The sequence below is a fragment of the Bombina bombina genome, chromosome 1, assembly GCF_027579735.1.
Source record: "Bombina bombina isolate aBomBom1 chromosome 1, aBomBom1.pri, whole genome shotgun sequence".
Taxonomy (NCBI): Eukaryota; Metazoa; Chordata; class Amphibia; order Anura; family Bombinatoridae; genus Bombina; species Bombina bombina.
The window spans coordinates 772,239,172-772,262,995 of NC_069499.1; the positions used below are offsets into that span (position 1 = coordinate 772,239,172).

General features: G+C 39.0%; 1 protein-coding gene across 1 annotated transcript in view; it reads left to right on the forward strand.

Annotated features, from left to right (window-relative positions):
* Nucleotides 1-23,824, forward strand: part of BRWD3 (bromodomain and WD repeat domain containing 3) — a 466,754-nt gene that overhangs the window by 20,107 nt on the left and 422,823 nt on the right. Inside the window, exons 10-11 of the mRNA XM_053715025.1 lie at nt 5,735-5,805; nt 19,421-19,521. Coding sequence (XP_053571000.1) covers nt 5,735-5,805; nt 19,421-19,521 — 172 coding nt within the window. The remainder of the gene's footprint in view (nt 1-5,734; nt 5,806-19,420; nt 19,522-23,824) is intronic.

The window sequence follows — 23,824 nt, forward strand, 5'->3', positions numbered from 1 at the left end:
ATTTGACTTTTTTTCCCTGTGGGCTGTTAGGCTCGCGGGGGCTGAAAATGCTTCATTTTATTGCGTCATTCTTGGCGCGGACTTTTTTGGCGCAAAAATTCTTTTCCGTTTCCGGCGTCATACGTGTCGCCGGAAGTTGCGTCATTTTTTGACGTTATTTTGCGCCAAAAATGTCGGCGTTCCGGATGTGGCGTCATTTTTGGCGCCAAAAGCATTTAGGCGCCAAATAATGTGGGCGTCTTATTTGGCGCTAAAAAATATGGGCGTCGCTTTTGTCTCCACATTATTTCAGTCTCATTTTTTTGCTTCTGGTTACTAGAAGCTTGATATTTGGCATTCTTTCCCATTCCTGAAACTGTCTTATAAGGAATTTGATCTATTTTGCTTTATATGTTGTTTTTTCTCTTACATATTGCAAGATGTCTCACGTTGCATCTGAGCCAGAAGATACTACAGGAAAATCACTGCCTGCTGGATCTACCAAAGCTAAGTGTATCTGCTGTAAACTTTTGGTAGCTATTCCTCCAGCTGTTGTTTGTAATAATTGTCATGACAAACTTGTTAAAGCAGATAATATTTCCTTTAGTAATGTACCATTGCCTGTTGCAGTTCCCTCAACATCTAAGGTGCAGAATGTTCCTGATAACATAAGAGATTTTGTTTCTGAATCCATAAAGAAGGCTTTGTCTGTTATTTCTCCTTCTAGTAAACGTAAAAAGTCTTTTAAATCTTCTCTCTCTACAGATGAATTTTTAAATGAACACCATCATTCTGATTCTTTGGACTCTTCTGGTTCAGAGGATTCTATCTCAGAGATTGATGCTGATAAATCTTCATATTTATTTAAGATGGAATTTATTCGCTCTTTACTTAAAGAAGTACTAATTGCTTTAGAAATAGAGGATTCTAGTCCTCTTGATACTAATTCTATACGTTTGGATAAGGTTTTTAAAGCTCCTGCGGTTATTCCAGAAGTTTTTCCTGTTCCTAATGCTATTTCTGCAGTAATTTCCAAAGAATGGGATAAATTGGGTAATTCATTTACTCCTTCTAAACGTTTTAAGCAATTATATCCTGTTCCGCCTGACAGGTTAGAATTTTGGGACAAAATCCCTAAAGTTGATGGGGCTATTTCTACCCTTGCTAAACGTACGACCATTCCTACGTCAGATGGTACCTCGTTTAAGGATCCTTTAGATAGAAAAATTGAATCTTTTCTAAGAAAAGCTTATCTGTGTTCAGGTAATCTTCTTAGACCTGCTATATCATTGGCTGATGTTGCTGCAGCTTCAACTTTTTGGTTGGAAACTCTAGCGCAACAAGTAACAAATCGTGATTCTCATGATATTATTATTCTTCTCCAGCATGCTAATAATTTTATCTGTGATGCCATTTTTGATATTATTAGAGTTGATGTTAGGTTTATGTCTCTGGCTATCTTAGCCAGAAGAGCTTTATGGCTTAAGACTTGGAATGCTGATATGGCTTCTAAATCAACTCTACTTTCCATTTCTTTCCAGGGAAACAAATTATTTGGTTCTCAGTTGGATTCTATTATTTCAACTGTTACTGGTGGGAAAGGAACTTTTTTACCACAGGATAAAAAATCTAAAGGTAAAAACAGGGCTAACAATCGTTTTCGTTCCTTTCGTTTCAACAAAGAACAAAAGCCTGATCCTTCGTCCTCAGGAGCAGTTTCAGTTTGGAAACCATCTCCAGTCTGGAATAAATCCAAGCCTGCTAGAAAGGCAAAGCCTGCTTCTAAGTTCTCATGAAGGTACGGCCCTCATTCCAGTTCAGCTGGTAGGGGGCAGGTTACGTTTTTTCAAAGAAATTTGGATCAATTCTGTTCACAATCTTTGGATTCAGAACATTGTTTCAGAAGGGTACAGAATTGGTTTCAAGATGAGACCTCCTGCAAAGAGATTTTTTCTTTCCCGTGTCCCAGTAAATCCAGTAAAAGCTCAAGCATTTCTGAATTGTGTTTCAGATCTAGAGTTGGCTGGAGTAATTATGCCAGTTCCAGTTCCGGAACAGGGGATGGGGTTTTATTCAAATCTCTTCATTGTACCAAAGAAGGAGAATTCCTTCAGACCAGTTCTGGATCTAAAATTATTGAATCGTTATGTAAGGATACCAACGTTCAAGATGGTAACTGTAAGGACTATATTGCCTTTTGTTCAGCAAGGGAATTATATGTCCACAATAGATTTACAGGATGCATATCTGCATATTCCGATTCATCCAGATCATTATCAGTTCCTGAGATTCTCTTTTCTAGACAAGCATTACCAATTTGTGGCTCTACCGTTTGGCCTTGCTACAGCTCCAAGAATTTTCACAAAAATTCTCGGTGCCCTTCTGTCTGTAATCAGAGAACAGGGTATTGTGGTATTTCCTTATTTGGACGATATCTTGGTACTTGCTCAGTCTTTACATTTAGCAGAGTCTCATACGAATCGACTTGTGTTGTTTCTTCAAGATCATGGTTGGAGGATCAATTTACCAAAAGTTCTTTGATTCCTCAAACAAGGGTAACCTTTCTGGGTTTCCAGATAGATTCAGTGTCCATGACTCTGTCTTTAACAGACAAGAGACGTCTAAAATTGATTACAGCTTGTCGAAACCTTCAGTCTCAATCATTCCCTTCGGTAGCCTTATGCATGGAAATTCTAGGTCTTATGACTGCTGCATCGGACGCGATCCCCTTTGCTCGTTTTCACATGTGACCTCTTCAGCTCTGTATGCTGAACCAATGGTGCAGGGATTACACGAAGATATATCAATTGATATCTTTAAAACCGATTGTTCGACACTCTCTAACGTGGTGGACAGATCACCATCGTTTAATTCAGGGGGCTTCTTTTGTTCTTCCGACCTGGACTGTAATTTCAACAGATGCAAGTCTCACAGGTTGGGGAGCTGTGTGGGGATCTCTGACGGCACAAGGAGTTTGGGAATCTCAGGAGGTGAGATTACCGATCAATATTTTGGAACTCCGTGCAATTTTCAGAGCTCTTCAGTTTTGGCCTCTTCTGAAGAGAGAATCGTTCATTTGTTTTCAGACAGACAATGTCACAACTGTGGCATACATCAATCATCAAGGAGGGACTCACAGTCCTCTGGCTATGAAAGAAGTATCTCGAATTTTGGTTTGGGCGGAATCCAGCTCCTGTCTAATCTCTGCGGTTCATATCCCAGGTGTAGACAATTGGGAAGCGGATTATCTCAGTCGCCAAACGTTGCATCCGGGCGAATGGTCTCTTCACCCAGAGGTATTTCTTCAGATTGTTCAAATGTGGGGGCTCCCAGAGATAGATCTGATGGCCTCTCATCTAAACAAGAAACTTCCCAGGTATCTGTCCAGATCCCGGGATCCTCAGGCGGAGGCAGTGGATGCATTATCACTTCCTTGGAAGTATCATCCTGCCTATATCTTTCCGCCTCTGGTTCTTCTTCCAAGAGTAATCTCCAAGATTCTGAGGGAATGCTCGTTTGTTCTGCTAATAGCTCCGGCATGGCCTCACAGGTTTTGGTATGCGGATCTTGTCCGGATGGCATCTTGCCAACCATGGACTCTTCCGTTAAGACCAGACCTTCTGTCGCAAGGTCCTTTTTTCCATCCGGATCTGAAATCCTTAAATTTAAAGGTATGGAGATTGAACGCTTGATTCTTGGTCAAAGAGGTTTCTCTGACTCCGTGATTAATACTATGTTACAGGCTCGTAAATCTGTATCTCGAGAGATATATTATAGAGTCTGGAAGACTTATATTTCTTGGTGTCTTTCTCATCATTTTTCTTGGCATTCTTTTAGAATACCGAGAATTTTACAGTTTCTTCAGGATGGTTTAGATAAGGGTTTGTCCGCAAGTTCTTTGAAAGGACAAATCTCCGCTCTTTCTGTTCTTTTTCACAGAAAGATTGCTATTCTTCCTGATATTCATTGTTTTGTACAAGCTTTGGTTCGTATAAAACCTGTCATTAAGTCAATTTCTCCTCCTTGGAGTTTGAATTTGGTTCTGGGAGCTCTTCAAGCTCCTCCGTTTGAACCTATGCATTCATTGGACATTAAATTACTTTCTTGGAAAGTTTTGTTCCTTTTGGCCATCTCTTCTGCTAGAAGAGTTTCTGAATTATCTGCTCTTTCTTGTGAGTCTCCTTTTCTGATTTTTCATCAGGATAAGGCGGTGTTGCGAACTTCTTTTGAATTTTTACCTAAGGTTGTGAATTCCAACAACATTAGTAGAGAAATTGTGGTTCCTTCATTATGTCCTAATCCTAAGAATTCTAAGGAGAAATCGTTGCATTCTTTGGATGTTGTTAGAGCTTTGAAATATTATGTTGAAGCTACGAAATCTTTCCGTAAGACTTCTAGTCTATTTGTTATCTTTTCCGGTTCTAGAAAAGGCCAGAAAGCTTCTGCCATTTCTTTGGCATCTTGGTTGAAATCTTTAATTCATCTTGCCTATGTTGAGTCGGGTAAAATTCCGCCTCAGAGAATTACAGCTCATTCTACTAGGTCAGTATCTACTTCCTGGGCGTTTAGGAATGAAGCTTCGGTTGACCAGATCTGCAAAGCAGCAACTTGGTCCTCTTTGCATACTTTTACTAAATTCTACCATTTTGATGTATTTTCTTCTTCTGAAGCAGTTTTTGGTAGAAAAGTTCTTCAGGCAGCGATTTCAGTTTGAATCTTCTGCTTATGTTTTTCGTTAAACTTTATTTTGGGTGTGGATTATTTTCAGCAGGAATTGGCTGTCTTTATTTTATCCCTCCCTCTCTAGTGACTCTTGTGTGGAAAGATCCACATCTTGGGTAGTCATTATCCCATACGTCACTAGCTCATGGACTCTTGTTAATTACATGAAAGAAAACATAATTTATGTAAGAACTTACCTGATAAATTCATTTCTTTCATATTAACAAGAGTCCATGAGGCCCACCCTTTTTTGTGGTGGTTATGATTTTTTTGTATAAAGCACAATTATTCCAATTCCTTATTTTATATGCTTCGCACTTTTTTTCTTATCACCCCACTTCTTGGCTATTCGTTAAACTGATTTGTGGGTGTGGTGAGGGGTGTATTTATAGGCATTTTAAGGTTTGGGAAACTTTGCCCCTCCTGGTAGGAATGTATATCCCATACGTCACTAGCTCATGGACTCTTGTTAATATGAAAGAAATGAATTTATCAGGTAAGTTCTTACATAAATTATGTTTTTTTGATTTCCATTCCTCTGCCCCCTATATCATGTGACAGCCATTAGCCAATTAGTCTCATATACACTGAACTCTTGCACATGCGCATTAGCAGCTGGTGTCTCAAAGTGTGTTTAAAAAAAAAATGGAAGTAAATAGAAAAGTTGTTTAACATTGCATGCTCTTTTGAATCAGAAAGTTTAATTTTGACTTTAATTTCCCTTTAAACTGTAAATAATTATCAAACTCCTCTAGTTTTTTTTTTAATTTTTGCTTCTTTTTCACACATGATTTTACAGCATTTATACATAGCAAAATTCACTGAGATAATTATCTTGCCTCCTGCTTAATTGACAACACCAGACTATCTAGCTTCACCAGCTCTTTTGTTTATGCAACTGATTCACTAAGAAATGATGAGATAATCTTTAGTGAATCAGGTGCATTCAATAACATAATGTTAAGCAGGTGAGACTGGTTAGTGAATTTTGCCTACTGAACACAACTAAATTATTCTAATTTCCTGTGTGCAGTGACCGGCCTGTGAAGTTCGCAGAACGATCTAGACCTGGTGTTCAGATATCCTGTTCATCCTTCAGTTCAGGTAAGCAGTACATTAGCAGGCTACCTCTTCTACTAGTTACAAGGCTACACAAGAGTGTAATTCTTTCTTTGGGATCTTGCCAAATATGGAAATGGATATTCTTAAAAATGTTATAACCTGTAGTTTTCAAAGGCTTTAACACCTTAACGACCAGTCTTTTACATACCCCCTTATGTTACTCCGGGACTGTTAGCAAGACTGCGATATATCTGCATTCCTCCGGAAGTGAGTCATACAGTACTCGCACAGCTTTCCGCTGTCTTCCATGCCTGTTAACAACCGTACACAGTACGTCGGTTATTAAGGGGTTAAAGACCTTTTAAAATGAATTGCTTATGGGGCTGTTTAAATGATCTTATAGTATATCATTTTTTTTTTCTTCTTAGGATTACTTTTTATATTTTTTCGCGTTGTCAGGCTTACAGATATAAATCTTGATTTCCATATTTCCCCCATGTTTTTGTTTGCTCTTTGTAAAAGGCAATGGAGTTTTTAAACTTTCATTATGACTCTCCTATATCATCTTTATTTATTTTGTTAATTCATTTACATAAGGTTTTTGAATAGGGTTTTTTTCCCTCTTTGTTTGTTTTTTTTTCTCTTTAGTTTGAGGGAGATAATACATTTCTGTAATAATAGTTAAAAAAAAAAAAAAATATGTTGATGAATACTTTGAAAACTATTTCCTGAGAGTGGCTAACACCTATGTGGGTAAAGACACATGCAGACACCAAGCTAGTGTACAGATTTGTAAGTCCTCACAGGAACAGTGCATAAAGTGTGTATACATTCAATAGGCAGCTTTGGAATCTGAATAATCAATTCATAATAGAACAGATATTCCTATCTGTCATTTGCTAACACTAGAGTTTAACACCCAGTTCAGCAGACAATATGTGTGTGTGTTTTTTTTGTGTGTTATTTTTTTGGGGGGTGGGGGGTAAAAATGTTTTATGATTTTGTTTTTGGAAAATGTATCTTCTTGTGGGAATATGTATTATTTTTTTTATTGCTACTCAAGCATGAGGTGTTTGATGTCAATTTAAAACAAATCTACTCTATATCTATCTGTAAGCACAGACTCCAGAGCAGCACCAGTATACGTCACACTGTACACAGAACCACACTGTACACAGAACCACACTGTATCCTTTAGGAATTGAATATGTAATTCCCTGCTACTTGCTATGTATAAACTTTCCCACTGACACTAATCTAAATCTCCAGGAACAAAGTCTCTGAAATTCTCACTTTTTTTTTTTCCTTCAATTAAGTTGCTTCATAATTTTATCATGGAAGGATCACTGTCTGACCAGTCAAGAGTCATTGCTTTGTTGTGAAAGGTTTGATGGTAGTGGGTCTCTAAATAGGATCATTGGGTTTGATTTCACATGAGACTTTTGTGGCTGAGCTTCTTAACTTAAAGGGATATGAAACTCAAATATTTTTTTTTCATGATTCAGAGAGAGCGCGCAATTTTAAGCAACTTTCTAATTTACTCCCATTATCAATTTGTCTTTGTTCTCTTGGTATACTTTGTTGAAGGAGCAGCAATGCACTACTGGTTGCTGACTGAACACATGGGTGAGCCAATGACAATCAGTGTGTGTGTATGTGTGTGTGTGTATATATAATATATATATATATATATATATATATATATATATATATATATATATATATATATATATATATATATATATATATATCAGCAGCTAGAACCTAGGTTCTTTGCTGCTCCTGAGCTTTCCTAGATAAACCATTCAGCAAACGATGAGAGGGAAGCAAAATAAATAATAGAAGTAAATTGGAAAGTTGAATCATGAAAGAAAAATTGTAGGTTTCATGTCCCTTTTTAAACTGCTTTACAAAAATCTATTTCTCTTGTAAGGTGTATCCAGTCCACGGATTCATCCATTACTTGTGGGATATTCTCCTTCCCAACAGGAAGCTGCAAGAGGATCACCCACAGCAGAGCTGTCTATATAGCTCCTCCCCTAACTGCCACCTCCAGTCATTCTCTTGCAGCTCTCGACAAGGGAAGTAGCTAGAGAGATGTGGTGAATTAGTGTAGTTTATCTTCAATCAAAAGTTTATTTTTAAACGGTGCCAGCTTTGTACTGTTTTTTTTTTACCTAAGGCAGAAATTAGAAGAAGAATTTGCCTGAGGTTTTTCATGATCTTAGCAGGTTGTAACTAAGGTCCACTGCTGTTCTCACACATAACTGAAGAGTATGGGGAAACTTCAGCTGGGAGAACAGCCTGCAGAATTAACTGCCCTGAGGTATGTTCAGTATATTTTTTTCTAGAGGATGATAAGAACTAGAAAATGCTGACAGTGCCTGATATAGTTAAGGTAAGCCTGATTGCAGTGATTTAATAACGACTGGCATCATGCTTGCAGTAAAGGGTAATTTTCATATTACTTTCTATTATGGCTTAGTATGTAAAACGTTATATATATATATATATATATATATATATATATATATATATATATATATATATATATATATATATATATATATATATATATATATATATATATATATATATATAGAACGTTTTTTACTGAGGTGATAAATCTTTATTTGGGGCCTAGTTTTCCACATGGCTGTTATTTTACTCCTAGGAATAGTTTTTTAAGGCCCTCTGACTTTGAGTGCATGGTGGGAGGGGCCTATTTTCACGCTCTAATTGCGCAGTTGTTTTTTACATTCTGAGACATCCAGCTTCCCTGAAGGAGTCCCCTGTCATATTGGACCTCTGTAAAGGGTTTTTGTGCCTACAAAAGTCGTTTTATGGGAAGGTAGGAGCCACAGTAGAGCTGTGGCAGTTTGCTTGTGACTGTTATAACGGTTTTTACAGTTTTTTTGCTTCGTTTTTGAACCTGAGGGGTTAATCATCTATTATATACACTGTAATAATTTCATAGTTTACCGCTTTTTTCACTGTTTTGCAGTTTTTGTGTTTGTTTTTTTTCCCTTAAAGGCACAGTACCGTTTTTTAATATTCTGCTTTTTCACATTAATTAAAGTGTTTTCAAAGCCTGCTGGTCTCATTACTTGTCTGTTAAACATGTCTGACATAGAGGAAACTCCTTGTTCATTATGTTTAGAAGCCTTTGTGGAACCCCCTCTTAGAATGTGTACCAAATGCACTGATTTTACTATAAGTTATAAAGACCATATTCTGGCTTTAAAAGATTTATCACCAGAGGAAATTGACAAGGGGGAAGTTATGCCGACTAACTCTCCCCACGTGTTAGAGCCTTTAACTCCCGCTCAAGGGGCGGCAATACATCTAGCGCGCCCATTGCGTATACTTTACAAGACATGGCGGCAGTTATGAATCATACTCTTACAGAAGTATTGTCCAAACTGCCAGGGTTACAAGGAAAGCTCTGGGGCTAGAAAAAATACAGAGCTCTCTGACGCTTTAGTAGCTATGTCCGATATACCCTCACAATGTGCAGAAGCCGAAGAAGGAGAGCTTCTATCTGTGGGTGATTTTTCTGACTCAGGGAAGACACTTAAACCTGATCCTGATATGTCTACATTTAAATTTAAGCTTGAACACCTCCGCATGTTGCTCAGGGAGGTGTTGGCAACTCTGGATGACTGTGACGCCATTGTAGTCCCAGAGAAATTGTGTAAATTGGATAAATACTACGGAGTGCCTGTTTACACTGATGTTTTTCCAATACCTAAGATGTTTTCAGAAATTATTACTAAGGAATGGGATAGACCAGGTGTACCGTTCTCTCCCCCTCCTGTTTTTAAAAAGATGTTTCTCATAGATGCCGCTACACGGGACTTGTGGCAAACGGTCCCTAAGGTGGAGGGAGCAGTCTCTACTCTAGCGAAGAGTACAACTATCCCTGTCGAGGACAGTTGTGCTTTTCTCGATCCAATGGACAAAAAATTAGAGGGTTACCTTAAAGGGACACTGTACTCAAATTTTTTCTTTTGTGATTCAGATAGAGCATGCAATTTTAAGCAACTTTCTAATTTACTTCTATTATCAATTTTTCGTCGTTCTCTTGATATCTTTATTTTAAAAAGAAGGCATCTAAGCTGAGGAGCCAGCAAATGTGTGGTTCAGAACCATGGACAGCAATTGTTTATTCGTGCTGCCCAATCAGCAAGGACAACCCAGGTTGTTCAACAAAAATGGGCCGGCATCTAATCTTAAATTCTTGCTTTTCAAATAAACATACCAAGAGAATGAAGAAAATTTGATAATAGGAGTACATTTGAAAGTTGATTAAAATTGCATGCTCTATCTGAATCACAAAAGATAAAATTTGGATACAGTGTCCCTTTAAGAAAATTTTTATTCGTCAAGGTTTTATTCTCCAGCCCCTTGCATGCATTGCCCCTGTCACTGCTGCTGCTGCGGCCTTCTGGTTTGAGTCTTTAGAAGAGGCTCTACAGGTAGAAACCCCATTGGATGATATCCTTGACAAGCTTAAAGCTCTTAAGCTAGCCAATTCATTTGTTTGACGCCGTTGTTCATTTAACCAAACTAACGGCTAAGAACTCAGGTTTTGCTATTCAGGCGCGTAGGGCGCTATGGCTTAAATCCTGGTCAGCTGATGTTACTTCAAAGTCTAAGCTTCTCAACCTTCCCTTCAAGGGGCAGACCCTATTGGGGCCTGGACTGAAGGAGATCATTTCTGATATTACTGGAGGAAAAGGTCACGCCCTTCCTCAGGATAGGTTCAACGAATTAAGGACCAAACAGCCTAATTTTCGTGCCTTTCGAAACTTCAAGAGTGGCGCAGCTTCAACTTTCTCTAATACAAAACAAGAGGGAAATTTTGCCCAGTCCAAGCCGGTCTGGAGACCTAACCAGGCTTGGAACAAAGGAAAGCAGGCCAAAAAACCTGCTACTCCCTCTAAGACAGCATGAAAGATCAGCCCCCGATCCGGTAACGGATCTAGTAGGGGGCAGGCTTTCTCTCTTCGCCCAGGCTTGGGCAAGAGATGTCCAGGATCCCTGGGCGTTGGAAATTGTGTCCCAGGGATATCTTCTGGACTTCAAAGCTTCTTCCCCAAAGGGAAGATTTCATCTCTCACAATTATCTGCAAACCAGATAAAGAGAGAGGCATTCCTACATTGTGTTCAAGACCTCCTAGTTATGGGAGTGATCCACCCAGTTCCAAAGGAGGAACAGGGGCAAGGCTTCTATTCAAATCTGTTGGTGGTCCCCAAGAGAGAGGGAACCTTCAGACCAATCTTAGATCTCAAGATCCTAAACAAATTTCTCAGGGTCCCATCCTTCAAGATGGAGACTATTCGAACCATCCTACCTATGATCCAGCAGGGTCAATATATGACTACCGTGGACTTAAAGGATGCTTATCTGCACATTCCGATACACAGAGATCATCATCGGTTTCTCAGGTTCGCTTTCCTAGACAGGCATTACCAGTTTGTGGCTCTTCCCTTTGGATTAGCTATGGCACCAAGAATCTTTACAAAGGTTCTGGGGTCACTCCTAGCGGTCCTAAGGCTGCAGGGTATAGCAGTAGCCCCTTACCTAGACGACATTCTAATACAGGCGTCAAATTTTCAAATCGCCAGGTCCCATACAGACATTGTTCTGGCATTTCTGAGGTCGCATGGGTGGAAAGTGAACGAAGAAAAAAAGTTCTCTATCCCCTCTCACAAGAGTTTCCTTCCTAGGAACTCTGATAGATTCTGTAGAAATCAAGATTTACCTGACAGAGGCCAGGTTGTCAAAACTTCTAGATTCCTGCCGTGTTCTTTATTCTACTTCTCGCCCTTCAGTGGCTCAGTGTATGGAAGTAATCGGCTTAATGGTAGCGGCAATGGACATAGTGCCGTTTGCCCGCCTACATCTCAGACCGCTGCAACTCTACATGCTCAGTCAGTGGAATGGGGATTACACAGATTTGTCACCTCTACTAAATCTGGATCAAGAGACCAGGGAATCTCTTCTCTGGTGGTTATCTCGGGTCCATCTGTCCAAGGGTATGACCTTCCGCAGGCCAGATTGGACAATAGTAACGACAGATGCCAGCCTTCTGGGCTGGGGTGCAGTCTGGAACTCCCTGAAGGCTCGGCTTGTGGACTCAGGAGGAGACACTCCTTCCGATAAACATTCTGGAACTAAGCAATATTCAATGCTCTTCAGGCTTGGCCTCAGCTAGCTGCGGTCAGGTTCATCAGATTTCAGTCGGACAACATCACGACTGTAGCCTACATCAACAATCAAGGGGGAACAAGGAGTTCCCTAGCAATGTTGGAGGTTTCAAAAATAAATCTATGGGAAGAGGTTCACTCTTGCCATCTATCAGCTATCCATATCCCAGGAGTAGAGAACTGGGAGGCGGATTTTCTAAGTCGACAGACTTTTCATCCGGGGGAGTGGGAACTCCATCCGGAGGTGTTTGCACAGTTGATTCAACTTCGGGGCAAACCAGAACTGGATCTCATGGCATCTCGTCAGAACGCCAAGCTTCCTTGTTACGGACCCAGGTCCAGGGATCCCAAGGCAGTGCTGATAGATGCTCTAGCAGCGCCTTGGTCTTTCAACCTTGCTTATGTGTTTCCACCGTTTCCTCTGCTCCCTCGTCTAATTGCCAAGATCAAGCAGGAGAGAGCTTCAGTGATTTTGATAGCACCTGCGTGGCCACGCAGGACTTGGTATGCAGATCTGGTGGACATGTCATCCCTTCCACCATGGACTCTGCCGCTGAGGCAGGACCTTCTACTTCAGGGTCCTTTCAACCATCCAAATCTAGTTTCTCTGCGTCTGACTGCTTGGAAATTGAATGCTTGATTTTATCAAAACGTGGTTTCTCCTAATCGGTCATTGATACCTTAATTCAGGCTCGAAAGCCTGTCACCAGGAAAATCTATCATAAGATATGGTGTAAATATCTTCATTGGTGTGAATCCAAGGGTTACTCATGGAGTAAAGTCAGGATTCCCAGGATATTATCTTTTCTCCAAGAAGGATTGGAGAAGGGATTGTCAGCTAGTTCCTTAAAGGGACAGATTTCTGCTCTGTCTATTCTTTTGCACAAGCATCTGGCGGATGTTCCAGACGTTCAGGCGTTTTGTCAGGCTTTAGTTAGAATCAAGCCTGTGTTTAAACCTGTTGCTCTGCCATGGAGTTTAAATTTAGTTCTTAAAGTTCTTCAAGGGGTTCCGTTTGAACCTCTGCATTCCATAGATATTAAGCTTTTATCTTGGAAAGTTCTGTTTTTGGTAGCTATCTCTTCGGCTTGAAGAGTTTCAGAGTTATCTGCCTTGCAGTGTGATTCCCCTTATCTGATCTTCCATGCAGATAAGGTAGTTTTGCGTACCAAACCTGTGTTTCTTCCTAAGGTGGTATCTAATAAGAATATCAATCAGGAGATTGTTGTTCCGTCACTGTGTCCTAATCCTTCTTCAAAGAAGGAACGTCTATTACACAATCTTGACGTGGTTCGTGCTTTTAAAGTTTTATTTACAAGCTACTAAAGATTTTCGTCAAAGATCTACATTGTTTGTTGTCTACTCTGGACAGAGGAAAGGCCAAAAGGCTTCAACAACTTCTCTTTCCTTTTGGTTAAGAAGTATAATCCGCTTAGCTTATGAGACTGCTGGCCAGCAGCCTCCTGAAAGAATTACAGCTCATTCCACTAGAGCAGTGGCTTCCACATGGGCTTTTAAAAATGAGGCTTCTGTTGAACAGATTTGTAAGGCGGCGACTTGGTCCTCGCTTCATACTTTTTTCTAAATTCTACAAATTTGATACTTTTGCTTCTTCGGAGGCTATTTTTGGGAGAAAGGTCTTACAGGCAGTGGTGCCTTCCGTTTAAGCGCCTGCCTTGTCTCTCCCTTCATCCGTGTCCTATAGCTTTGGTATTGGTATCCCACATGTAATGGATGAATCTGTGGACTGGATACACCTTACAAGAGAAAACAAAATTTATGCTTACCTGATAAATTTATTTCTCTTGTTGTGTATCCAGTCCACGGCCCGCCCTGTCATTTTAAGGCAGGTGTTTTTTATTTTTAAACTACAGTCACCACTGCACCCTATAGTTTTTCCTTTCTCTTACTTGTCTTCGGTCGAATGACTGGAGGTGGCAGTTAGGGGAGAAGCTATATAGACAGCTCTGCTGTGGGTGATCCTCTTGCAGCTTCCTGTTGGGAAGGAGAATATCCCACAAGTAATGGATGAATCCGTGGACTGGATACACCACAAGAGAAATAAATTTATCAGGTAAGCATAAATTTTTGTTTTTATGATTGTCCCTCTATTATTGATTGATGGATAGCGGATACTCTGTTCTGTTGGCCAGCTGGATTGGTTTAATGATATTAGTTGAGGTGCAGTTTGGAATTGTGGAGCTGATATTGGTCTTTTCAGGAGTTCACTCGGGGGGGATTCTGTGCAACAAAGAGCTTTGTCTGATGGAGGTTGCTTGCTTTCTCTGATATACCAAGATCAACCACAAGTTCATCTAATCTATTCACTTTCCAGGTCTTAAGAATAAGTCTTTAGCCTTCAAATAATTCATATTTTGTTTTTTTTGTTGGTTTTATTTTTTCTCCTGTAAATTTTACAGAAGTGTAGAAATTCAAGAATTAGTCTCATTGTAAAAATTTTGAAGTATTACACCATTATCAATTATCTAAATGTCTATGATGTGGTTTGTGAGACAAGCTTTAAACCAGTGACCTCTGTTTCAAAGGCTGTTTTATGACAATCTGAAAGTACTTTCATCTTCGCTTTTTAATTCCTCGATTTTGAATCATTAGATCTGAACAGTTAAATCTGATGATGTTTGTCTTAATTAAAACAAATGGCGGTGATACATATCTAAATTTCCATTAGGGTCTATAAAATGCACATTGCCATCAGTTTAAAGTATACTACACTTCTGATAAGACATTGATGGGATTGATCACAATCCTTTAGAAACACTTGATTTATCTACACAAATCCCCATAGATTTTATTGGTGTTTTATGGGGATTTTTGTAGATAAATAATTTGAAAAGTTTTTCTAAAGGATTGTTATAGGAAATCTGAAGTGATTTGTATATATGCTGTCATGGAGTCGGACTGTTCTTGCAGTGCCAATATGAGTATCAAAAGTTAATCTAATCTAACCACTATGTTCATGGTGACAATTTTACTTAAATTTACTTTATTTCTGAAAATGGGGAATTTTAAATAATGTAATGATATATATTATATACACAAAATCTCTCATGTAAGGTTCTTAGAGTATGCAAATGGTAACTTAACACTTATTTAATGCCTTGAAAAAGGCTTGCAGGGGCAGAAACATATTTACTGTTATAATTGGTATCAAGTAGTTTTTATTTTGTTGAGTAAATTAATATAAGTGGCAAAAAATGTTTGCATATATTTTGCGGGACTGTTTTTTTCGGCAAGTTTGATGAAGTGACAGTAAATCACATAAATTTAGAAGCCAGAAACTTTTGTCCATCATTATGAGATATAGTAAGTATACAGCCGCACCAAACTAAAAATGTAGGTGCAGGTGGTGGAAGTGAGGAACATCCATGAGTGTCTTCTAAACCAGAAAGCCAGTGGCTGCTTGGCATCTGGGTTTATCAAAACCAACTGTAATTGATCATTTGGGACAATTTGGTACATTAGCCATTCTATGACTTTTTGAGGACTTTATGACAATTTTATTTGAATATATTTTATATTGTTTACACTTTTTATGCTAGTTTAATGTTGTATAAAACCTAGAAGTATTTTGCTGTTTATCTGTTGGTTCCTGGTAACAGAATAGTAATTTAACCCTTTAAGGACACAGCTTTCAGTTTGCTCAATTGTTTTGACGGAAAAATTCAGTCATATGTCCTTAAGAGGTTAACCCCTTCCTCCTGCCAGATGTATGTCCTTTAAGAACTGCTTCATGTGGCCAGAGACTCTTTATTCACCTGTTCAAGGCATTGTTGGTGACGTAGGCAGTACTATGCCTGGGGGCCATATGGTGCTGCAACAGAAACATTGCAGATAGCATAAAAGGGAGAAAAAAAGGCCACTCTCAAAAGAAAAGCATTTAAGAAACTAGGTCCCCTGTGGGGTGCTACTGGCAAGGGAAGGGCACTGGTCCTAGCTGATGCACAGATTGTAGTATTTTCAATAAATACTTTAAAATATGACCGATACCTATGCTAGGTTGCCACATCAATCTTAACAAATAGCCTCTCCACATAATTGATTGTAACTTCTCATGTAATTTCCTTGGTTAAAATTGTTTTTTTTTTGTCAGTCTTTCTAATTTTTCAACCAGGATGTCCTCTCACTAATTTTAAGCTAAATCTCTTCAAACTGAGCTCCTTTTATTATTCCCTTTTCTTCCAAAATCCCTACCCCCCAACTTTCTCTAACTGTTGATAACATCATTACCCCAACCCTGCATGCCCTATGTCTTGGGGTCACACATGACTCAGATCTCTCGTTCACTCCCCACATCCAGTCTTTGGCCAATTCCTGTTGCCTCCACCTTTAAAAACCTCTCCAAATTTCACCACTTCCTCACACAAGACACAACGAAGACCTTAATTCACTCTCATTATTTCCCGTCTTGACTATTGCAACTCCATCCTCTCAGGCCTCCCCAACTGCCATCCATCTCTGTTACAATCTGTAATACATGCCTCTGCCAGATTGATCTTCCTTACACGTCCCTCCTCATTTTCTGCACCCCTCTGCCAGTCCCTTCACTGGCTTCCTCTAACCTCCAGAATAAAACACACATTCCTGACTCTGCCTTTTAAAGCTGTCAAAAACACTGCACCACCCTATATCTCCAACCAAGTGTCCAGATAATCTCTCTCCCATCTCCTTCGCTCTGCTCATGACCTCCTTCTCTCCTCCTCTCGTTACCGCCTTACATTCCCGTCTACAAGACTTCTTCAGACTGGTCCCTAGTTTGTGGAACTCTCTCTGCCTCGCTCCACAAGACTCTCCCCTAGTTTTCAAACTGTCAAGTGCTCCTTAAATACTCTACTATTAAGAAATTTTAATGTATATTTATATGCATCACTGATCTTAGTTCCTCTCCTCATTTTTGGTTATCCCCTTGAACCCCCCTTAGCATGTAAGCCTACAAGCCTAACTGCTTTGTAGGTCACCTTCATGAGACCTGATTTACAAACGGTGAAACTCTTGGCAGTGTCCTCTATCCATTTGTCTTCCATAACTGTTACCTTGCATATTATGCTCATGTTCTTAGCGCTGCAGAATCCGTTAGTGCCCTACAAATAACTAATAATAAAGGAATGAAAAAATATAAAAACTAATTTTGCAGTCCAAAAAGATGTTATCCCTAACTAAACATAAGAATAATAAAAAGAGGAGTGCATCAAATAAAACTAATATGACAGAAGTATTACATATATCATTTCTCCCCGGGCCCTTTTTAATTGGTACTCTACCCGGCTGATTTTCCTGACCATCCATTAAACATTTTAGTTAAAAAATCAGCTAATAATAAAATGTTTAAATTTTTATTGCTCAAATTATCATTAATTACATTTATATATTTGTTAAATTATAATAAAAAAAAAATATATAGAGATATTTATATAGTCCACCTGGGAGTGTTTTTGTATAGTTTTGCTTATTTAGTAATAACATTGTGCTGATATTCAGACTCCTAACAACACCACAACGTTTTAGATGCATATAAAAAGACCTATTCTACAACCAGGAGTCTGTAGACATCAATATACAAGGGAGCGGAGAGTGTCTGCTCTTCTTGCTTTCTCAGCCCCTTTCAGTGGGTGTCCCAGCTTAACCTCATCAACAGTGCTAAACTGGGATCATCTAAGTAAGTTTTTAAAAGGTTTCATGCTGGATGTTTATATCCGTATCTGTGCATATTCTTCTTTAAAGTAGTGTCTATTACGTGCAGTTATATGACACATGGTGTATATAGTCCCTTTTACTATTCACATACGGTTTACGTCCTTGAACGTACACATTTATTGTACTTTGTCTTTGTGTATGTACAGATATATATATATATATATATATATATATATATATATATATATATATATATATATATATATATATATATATATATATATATATATATATATATATATATATATATATATTAGAGCTGCAACAACTAATCGTCATAATCGATAATAATCGATTATGAAAATAGTTGTCAACGAATCTCATAATCGATTAATCGATTAGTTGGTTTGCAATTATTTGGTCTGTGCACAACACCAGCTGCTTCACTCCATTGAACTCCTGCATATGGTATTGTGTTTTATGGTTATGTCCTTAGCCTAAAGGACGTCTACAGACGTCTACTTTTCACTTTTTCAGGACAGTATACGTTTACAACTACCCCTGGCTTATGTGCAACCCAGATATAGTAGTCATCATTTGGATTGTTTATATTAAATCAGGTGATTTGGAACTAAACTTTGATATAGTGCTGAGCTTGTTATTTATACCTAGCCCCTAGATTGATGGGAGTTATTTAAATTGATGTGCACTATTATCTGTTTGCACAATTATTAGTGTATTGCTTGCTATTGCTGATTATATGTACTGTATAAATAAATGTGTAAGGCTTTGTCCTGTTATTGATATACAGTCCTTAGCGCTTTTTGATTTTGTTTTTATTGTTTTTTTTTATATTTTTAATAAATTATGATAATATGTACCAGATTCAACCTTTATAAGTATATATTCGTTATTTTTAGAGCGGACTAGATATTTTCCCTAACCTTATAGCTGGTTATTTACCATTGCATATAGATATTCAAGATATTTTTATGTTAGAATGAAGTCAAGGGTTACTTTATTGAGAGAGGTCCCTTGCCAAGGTAGAAAACACTTAGCATTGGTGAAGAGCTAAAAAAAGATAAATATCCCACTTTGGTGAAATTGACAAAACCCTACTTATACACCTCAACAGCCTTTTCTCTGCTGCAGGAAATATAGCTGCAAACAGAGAACCAGCCTTAACCAGAAGCATGTGGACATGTTGAGATGTTTGCATTTCAATGCAAAGTTTCTGAAAGAGTGAATCACAGAATGTTATTAACAGTGATAGTCTAACTCTTTCTAGTTCTACCTCTTTTCAAACAGTTTGTGGTTTTGTTTTGTTTAATTATAAAACGGTGCTCTGCTGCTTAAAAATTGAAGAAACAGTTGTGTTAATGTAAAGTTTTCGTCTGAAGTTTATATTTGTAACACTCATTATGTGGATTTTATTTAAAACATAGAAAACTATTATTGATTCTCTTTTCATCCGATTAGTCAATATATATATATATATATAATAGTCAATATATATATTTATTATATATATAATCTATATCCAAGATGAGAAAAAAAGCGGTCAAAAGCCCACAATGAATAAAAAATGCAAAAGTTTATTGGGACACTAAAAACATAAGAATCCTATAAAGGACATATTGTAATCCAGGTTAAAGTGCAGGTGCATATATATATATATATATATATATATATATATATATATATATATATATATATATATATATATATATATATATATATATATATATATATATATAATCTATCTATCTATCTGGTCTTTTTTGTTTTTTAGGTGGCATGTTTATTGCTACTGGCAGCACTGACCATGTTATTAGAGTCTATTACTTGGGAGGTGATTCACCTGAAAAGATTGCAGAACTGGAGTCTCATATGGTGAGTCAAGATTTAAACTTGTGATATAGCAAAGCCTATTCAGTTGAAGGCAAAGCAATATTGGTGAACATTGTTTTTGGATTTCTGCATTTATTTGCTGTGAAAATATTAAAATAATCTGTCTTTCTTAAGACATGGTGAGTACACGGATCATCAATTACTGTTGGGAATATCACTCCTGGCCAGCTGGAGGAGGCAAAGAGCACCACAGCAAAGCTGTTAGAAGAAAAAAAAAAAAAATATATATATATATATATATATATATATATATATATATATATATTTATTTATTTATTATCAAAAAATTTTTATTTTGAAGCTACGCTTGCTCTGATCTTCCATCAAAATCTTGGTCTAGCTGTACTCCACGTTAGTCTCTTCAGCAGGGTTGTAGCTTTAAAGCAGTTAGGAACTTGTGGGGTGGGCCTCACTGCATTTTCCTAACACATTGCTGCCCTCTCTCAGAATGACAGAGTAGGATTACTCTGTTCATTTATTTTATCCTAGGTCTCTGAGGAGCGGCTTCCTCTCATACCAGGTTAACTTTCCTCCTACCAGACAGTCAGGAATACAGGTAAGTGCCATTTTTATTCTATTAACACCTATGGCACTTCAACACATATCTGCAATTATGGGGCTTAATCCTGAGGATCAGGTGTTTTTTGCTGGCAGGGGCAGGGTACTGTGTGGCGGTAGAGTAATGGAATAATAAGAGATTTTTATTTCTTTTATTGGTTGCTCAGAGTGGTCTGCTTAATTGTGCAGTCGTCTTATGCAGAGGCTGTTAGTATTTGTAACGGCTTTATTATTGCGGCTAGTTGTTCCTGGCGTGACACCATTAAGCGGGCGTGTCTCTTACACTCTGCGCGCTGTTTTTGTGAGTGAATTCAGTCGCACTGTCTTGTTTGTTAGCTCCCGCCTCTGTCACTCTAGTTTCTGCTGTGGATCGAAGGACAACATATCAATCCGTGCCGGGAGGAGCAGGCAGGCACCTCAGCATATCGCTGAGGTGTAGAGGTGCTGGGGACATTGTTAAATTAAAAAAAAAATTGTGCTAGAGAAATCCCTTCTCGAAAGGAAAAAAATTCTTATGGGCTTTGAGTTTATTTTTTAAAGAGACAGTAGCATTATTTATATCAGAAATTAGAGAAATTGTGTAATTTCTTGTGCAAAATGGACTTGGCCTAATCATTCTAGTCTGTGCAAAATCTGTTTGGATGCCCAAGTAGAGCCCCCTTTACCATTTTGCAGTTCTTGTATAGATAGAACTCTTTTATATAAAGACAAGCTTTTTTATTCTGAGCCACTGTTCCCTCAGGATGATGCTGTCCAGGTGTAATCACAATCTTTACCTAATATGACCCAATCTGCAGCAACGTCACATGCAGTGCCATTAAGATTTTAACCCTTTACATAACCAATACGTCTGTCATCTGTTGCAGTGACACACGTATCGGTTATGTAAAGGGTTAAAATCTTAATGGCTGGAGAAGAACATAAGTTTTAGAAGTATTCCTAAGGCACCTTCGGCTTTAGTGCAGCTGGCACTTAACACTTGCCATTCTACCATTTCTTTGGATTTACACCTGATCATTTGGTGTACAACTGTTTGGGACATTGCTTCCTGACCTATTGGGGTTCGAGTTACACCGAGATCAGTCTGCTGGGTGACTGTTTGATCCCAGCCTGCTTTATTTACACCAAGAGTGGAGCTCTACTAAATGTGAGTGTAAACATTACCATCTTTTACAAATCCACAGCGTACTAGGCCATGTGGCGCTTCTGTTTTTCTAGATTCTCTACAGATTGCTGATTTTGGATCTTGACCTTGATCCTCCTATTGACAGTTGTCTAGACCTGGATGTGCTCCATAAACTTGGGTTCCATTTCTCCAATTCAGCTTGTTGATATATGGAACTTTTTATTTTGCTGCAGTTTGCATTGATTTGTTTATTGCTTTTTATAATATTGGTTGTATCTTATTTGTTATTTTTTAAGACTGTTGTATTACTATTGTCTATATTCACACAGTCATACTTTAGTCTTTATTTTTTACTTTGATCAAGGGTGCCCCCTATATATATTTTTCTAAATTGAATATATACTTTGATGTCCCTTCATTTGGGGAGGTGTTTCCAGTGCCAGACCGTGCCATGAAGATTATTACCTGGGAATTGGAGAGACCAGGAATTCCCTTCTCAACCTCCGTTGTCTTTAGGAAAATGTTCCCAGTAGCTGACTCCTTCAATGAGTTGTGGCAGTCGGTTCCTAAGGTGGAAGGGGCGATTTCCACTTTGGCTAAGAGAACTACTATCCCTATTGAGGATAGTTGCTCTTTCAAAGATCCTATGGATAAAAAGCTTGAGGCCTTTTTAAAGAAGATATATAATGTCAACCGGCGGTGTGCATCGCTACAGTAACCAGTCCTTGCAAGCTGAAACTCCCTTGGAGGAAATTCAGGATAGGATTAAGGCTCTCAAGTTAGCCAACTCCTTTATAACTAACACTTCCTTGCAAGTCATTAAGTTGGGAGCTAAAATAACTGGTTTTGCAATCCAAGCTTTTGGCTATTCCCTACAAAGGAAAGACTTTGTTCGGACCAGGTTTGGCAGAGATTATCTGCGATATCACGGGTGGTAAAGGATACTTTCTTCCTCAAGACAAAAAGAATAAATCAAAGGGATGTCAGACCAATTTTCGTTCCTTTCTTAACTTCAGAGGTAAGTCTTCCCCTACCTCTACCAAGCAGGAACAATCCAAGCCTTCCTGGAAGCCTGCTCAGTCTTGGAATAAGGGGAAGCAATCCAAGAAACCCGTAGTTGAATCCAAGTCAGCGTGAAGGGGTTGCCCTTGATCCGGGATCGGATCAAGTGGGGGGCAGACTCTCTCTCAGTTCTCGCAAACTTGAGAACAAGACGTTTCAGACCCGTGGGCAGTGGACATATAGTCCCAGGGGTACAAGTTAGAGTTCAAGACTTTTCCTCCCAGGGGCAGGTTCCACTTCTCAAGATTATCTGTAGACCAGATAAACAGAGGCGTTCTTGAAATGTGTACAGTATCTTTCCCTCACTAATATCTGAGGTTGGCTTATCTAGACAAACATTTTCAGTTTGTAGCGCTTACATTGGCCTCGCCACATCTCCCAGAATTTTCTCAAAGTTCCTGGGAGCTCTATTGGCAGTAATTCTGTCTCAGGGAATTGCAGTGGCGCCTTAACTGGACGACATTCTAGTTCAGGCGCCATCCTTGCAACTAGCAAAATCTCATACAAAGATCTTGTTGGCGTTTCTTCGTTCACACGGTTGGAAGATCAATTTGGAGAAAACTTCTCTTGTTCTGACTACAAGAGTGACCTTGTTAGGAACCATTATAGATTCTCTATTTATGAAGATATTTCTGACGGAGGTCAGAAGCACCAAGATTCTGTCCGCTTGCCTGTCTCTACAGTCGGCGGAACGACTATCAGTGGCCCAATGCATGGAAGTAATCAGGTTGATGGTGGGTTCCATGGACATAGTTCCATTTGAGACCTCTGCAGCTATGCATGCTCGCTCAGTGGATCGGGGATTATACAGACCTATCTCAGAGGTTAGTTCTGGATCAATCAACAAGGGACTCCCTACTGTGGTGGCTGTCGCAAGAACATCTGTCCCAGGGGACATGTTTTCAGAGACCCTCTTGGGTAATTGTGACCACGGATGCCAGCCTATTGGGTTGGGCAGCAGTCTGGGACTCGTTGAAGGCACAGGGACTTTGGCCTCAGGAGGAATCTGCTCTCCCCATAAACATTCTGTAGTTGAGAGCGATCTTCAGTGCCTTGATGGCTTGGCCTCAGCTGGCCTTAGCCCGGTCTATCAGGTTCCAGACAGACAACTTAACCTCAGTGGCCTACATCAACCACCAAGGGGGAACCCGGAGTTCCTTAGCCATGAAGGAGGTGGCACGGATCATCCAGTGGTTGGAGGCTCACAATTGCTGTCTATCTGCCATCCACATTCCAGGAGTAGACAATTGGGAAGCGGATTTTCTTAGCAGACAGCCTTTCCATCCCAGGGAATGGGGACTCCATCCGGAGGTGTTCTCCAGGTTAACAACCAAATGGGGGTTGCCAGAATTGGATCTGATGGCATCTCATCAGAACACCAAGCTCCCAAAGTATGGTTCGAGGTCGAGAGATCATCAAGCCTTTCTGATAGATGCTCTGGCAGTTCCTTGGAACTTCAGGTTGGCATATCTCTTTCCTCCGTTTGCTCTCCTCCCACTAGTCATCGCTCGGATCAAGCAGGAGAAAGCATCTGTGATT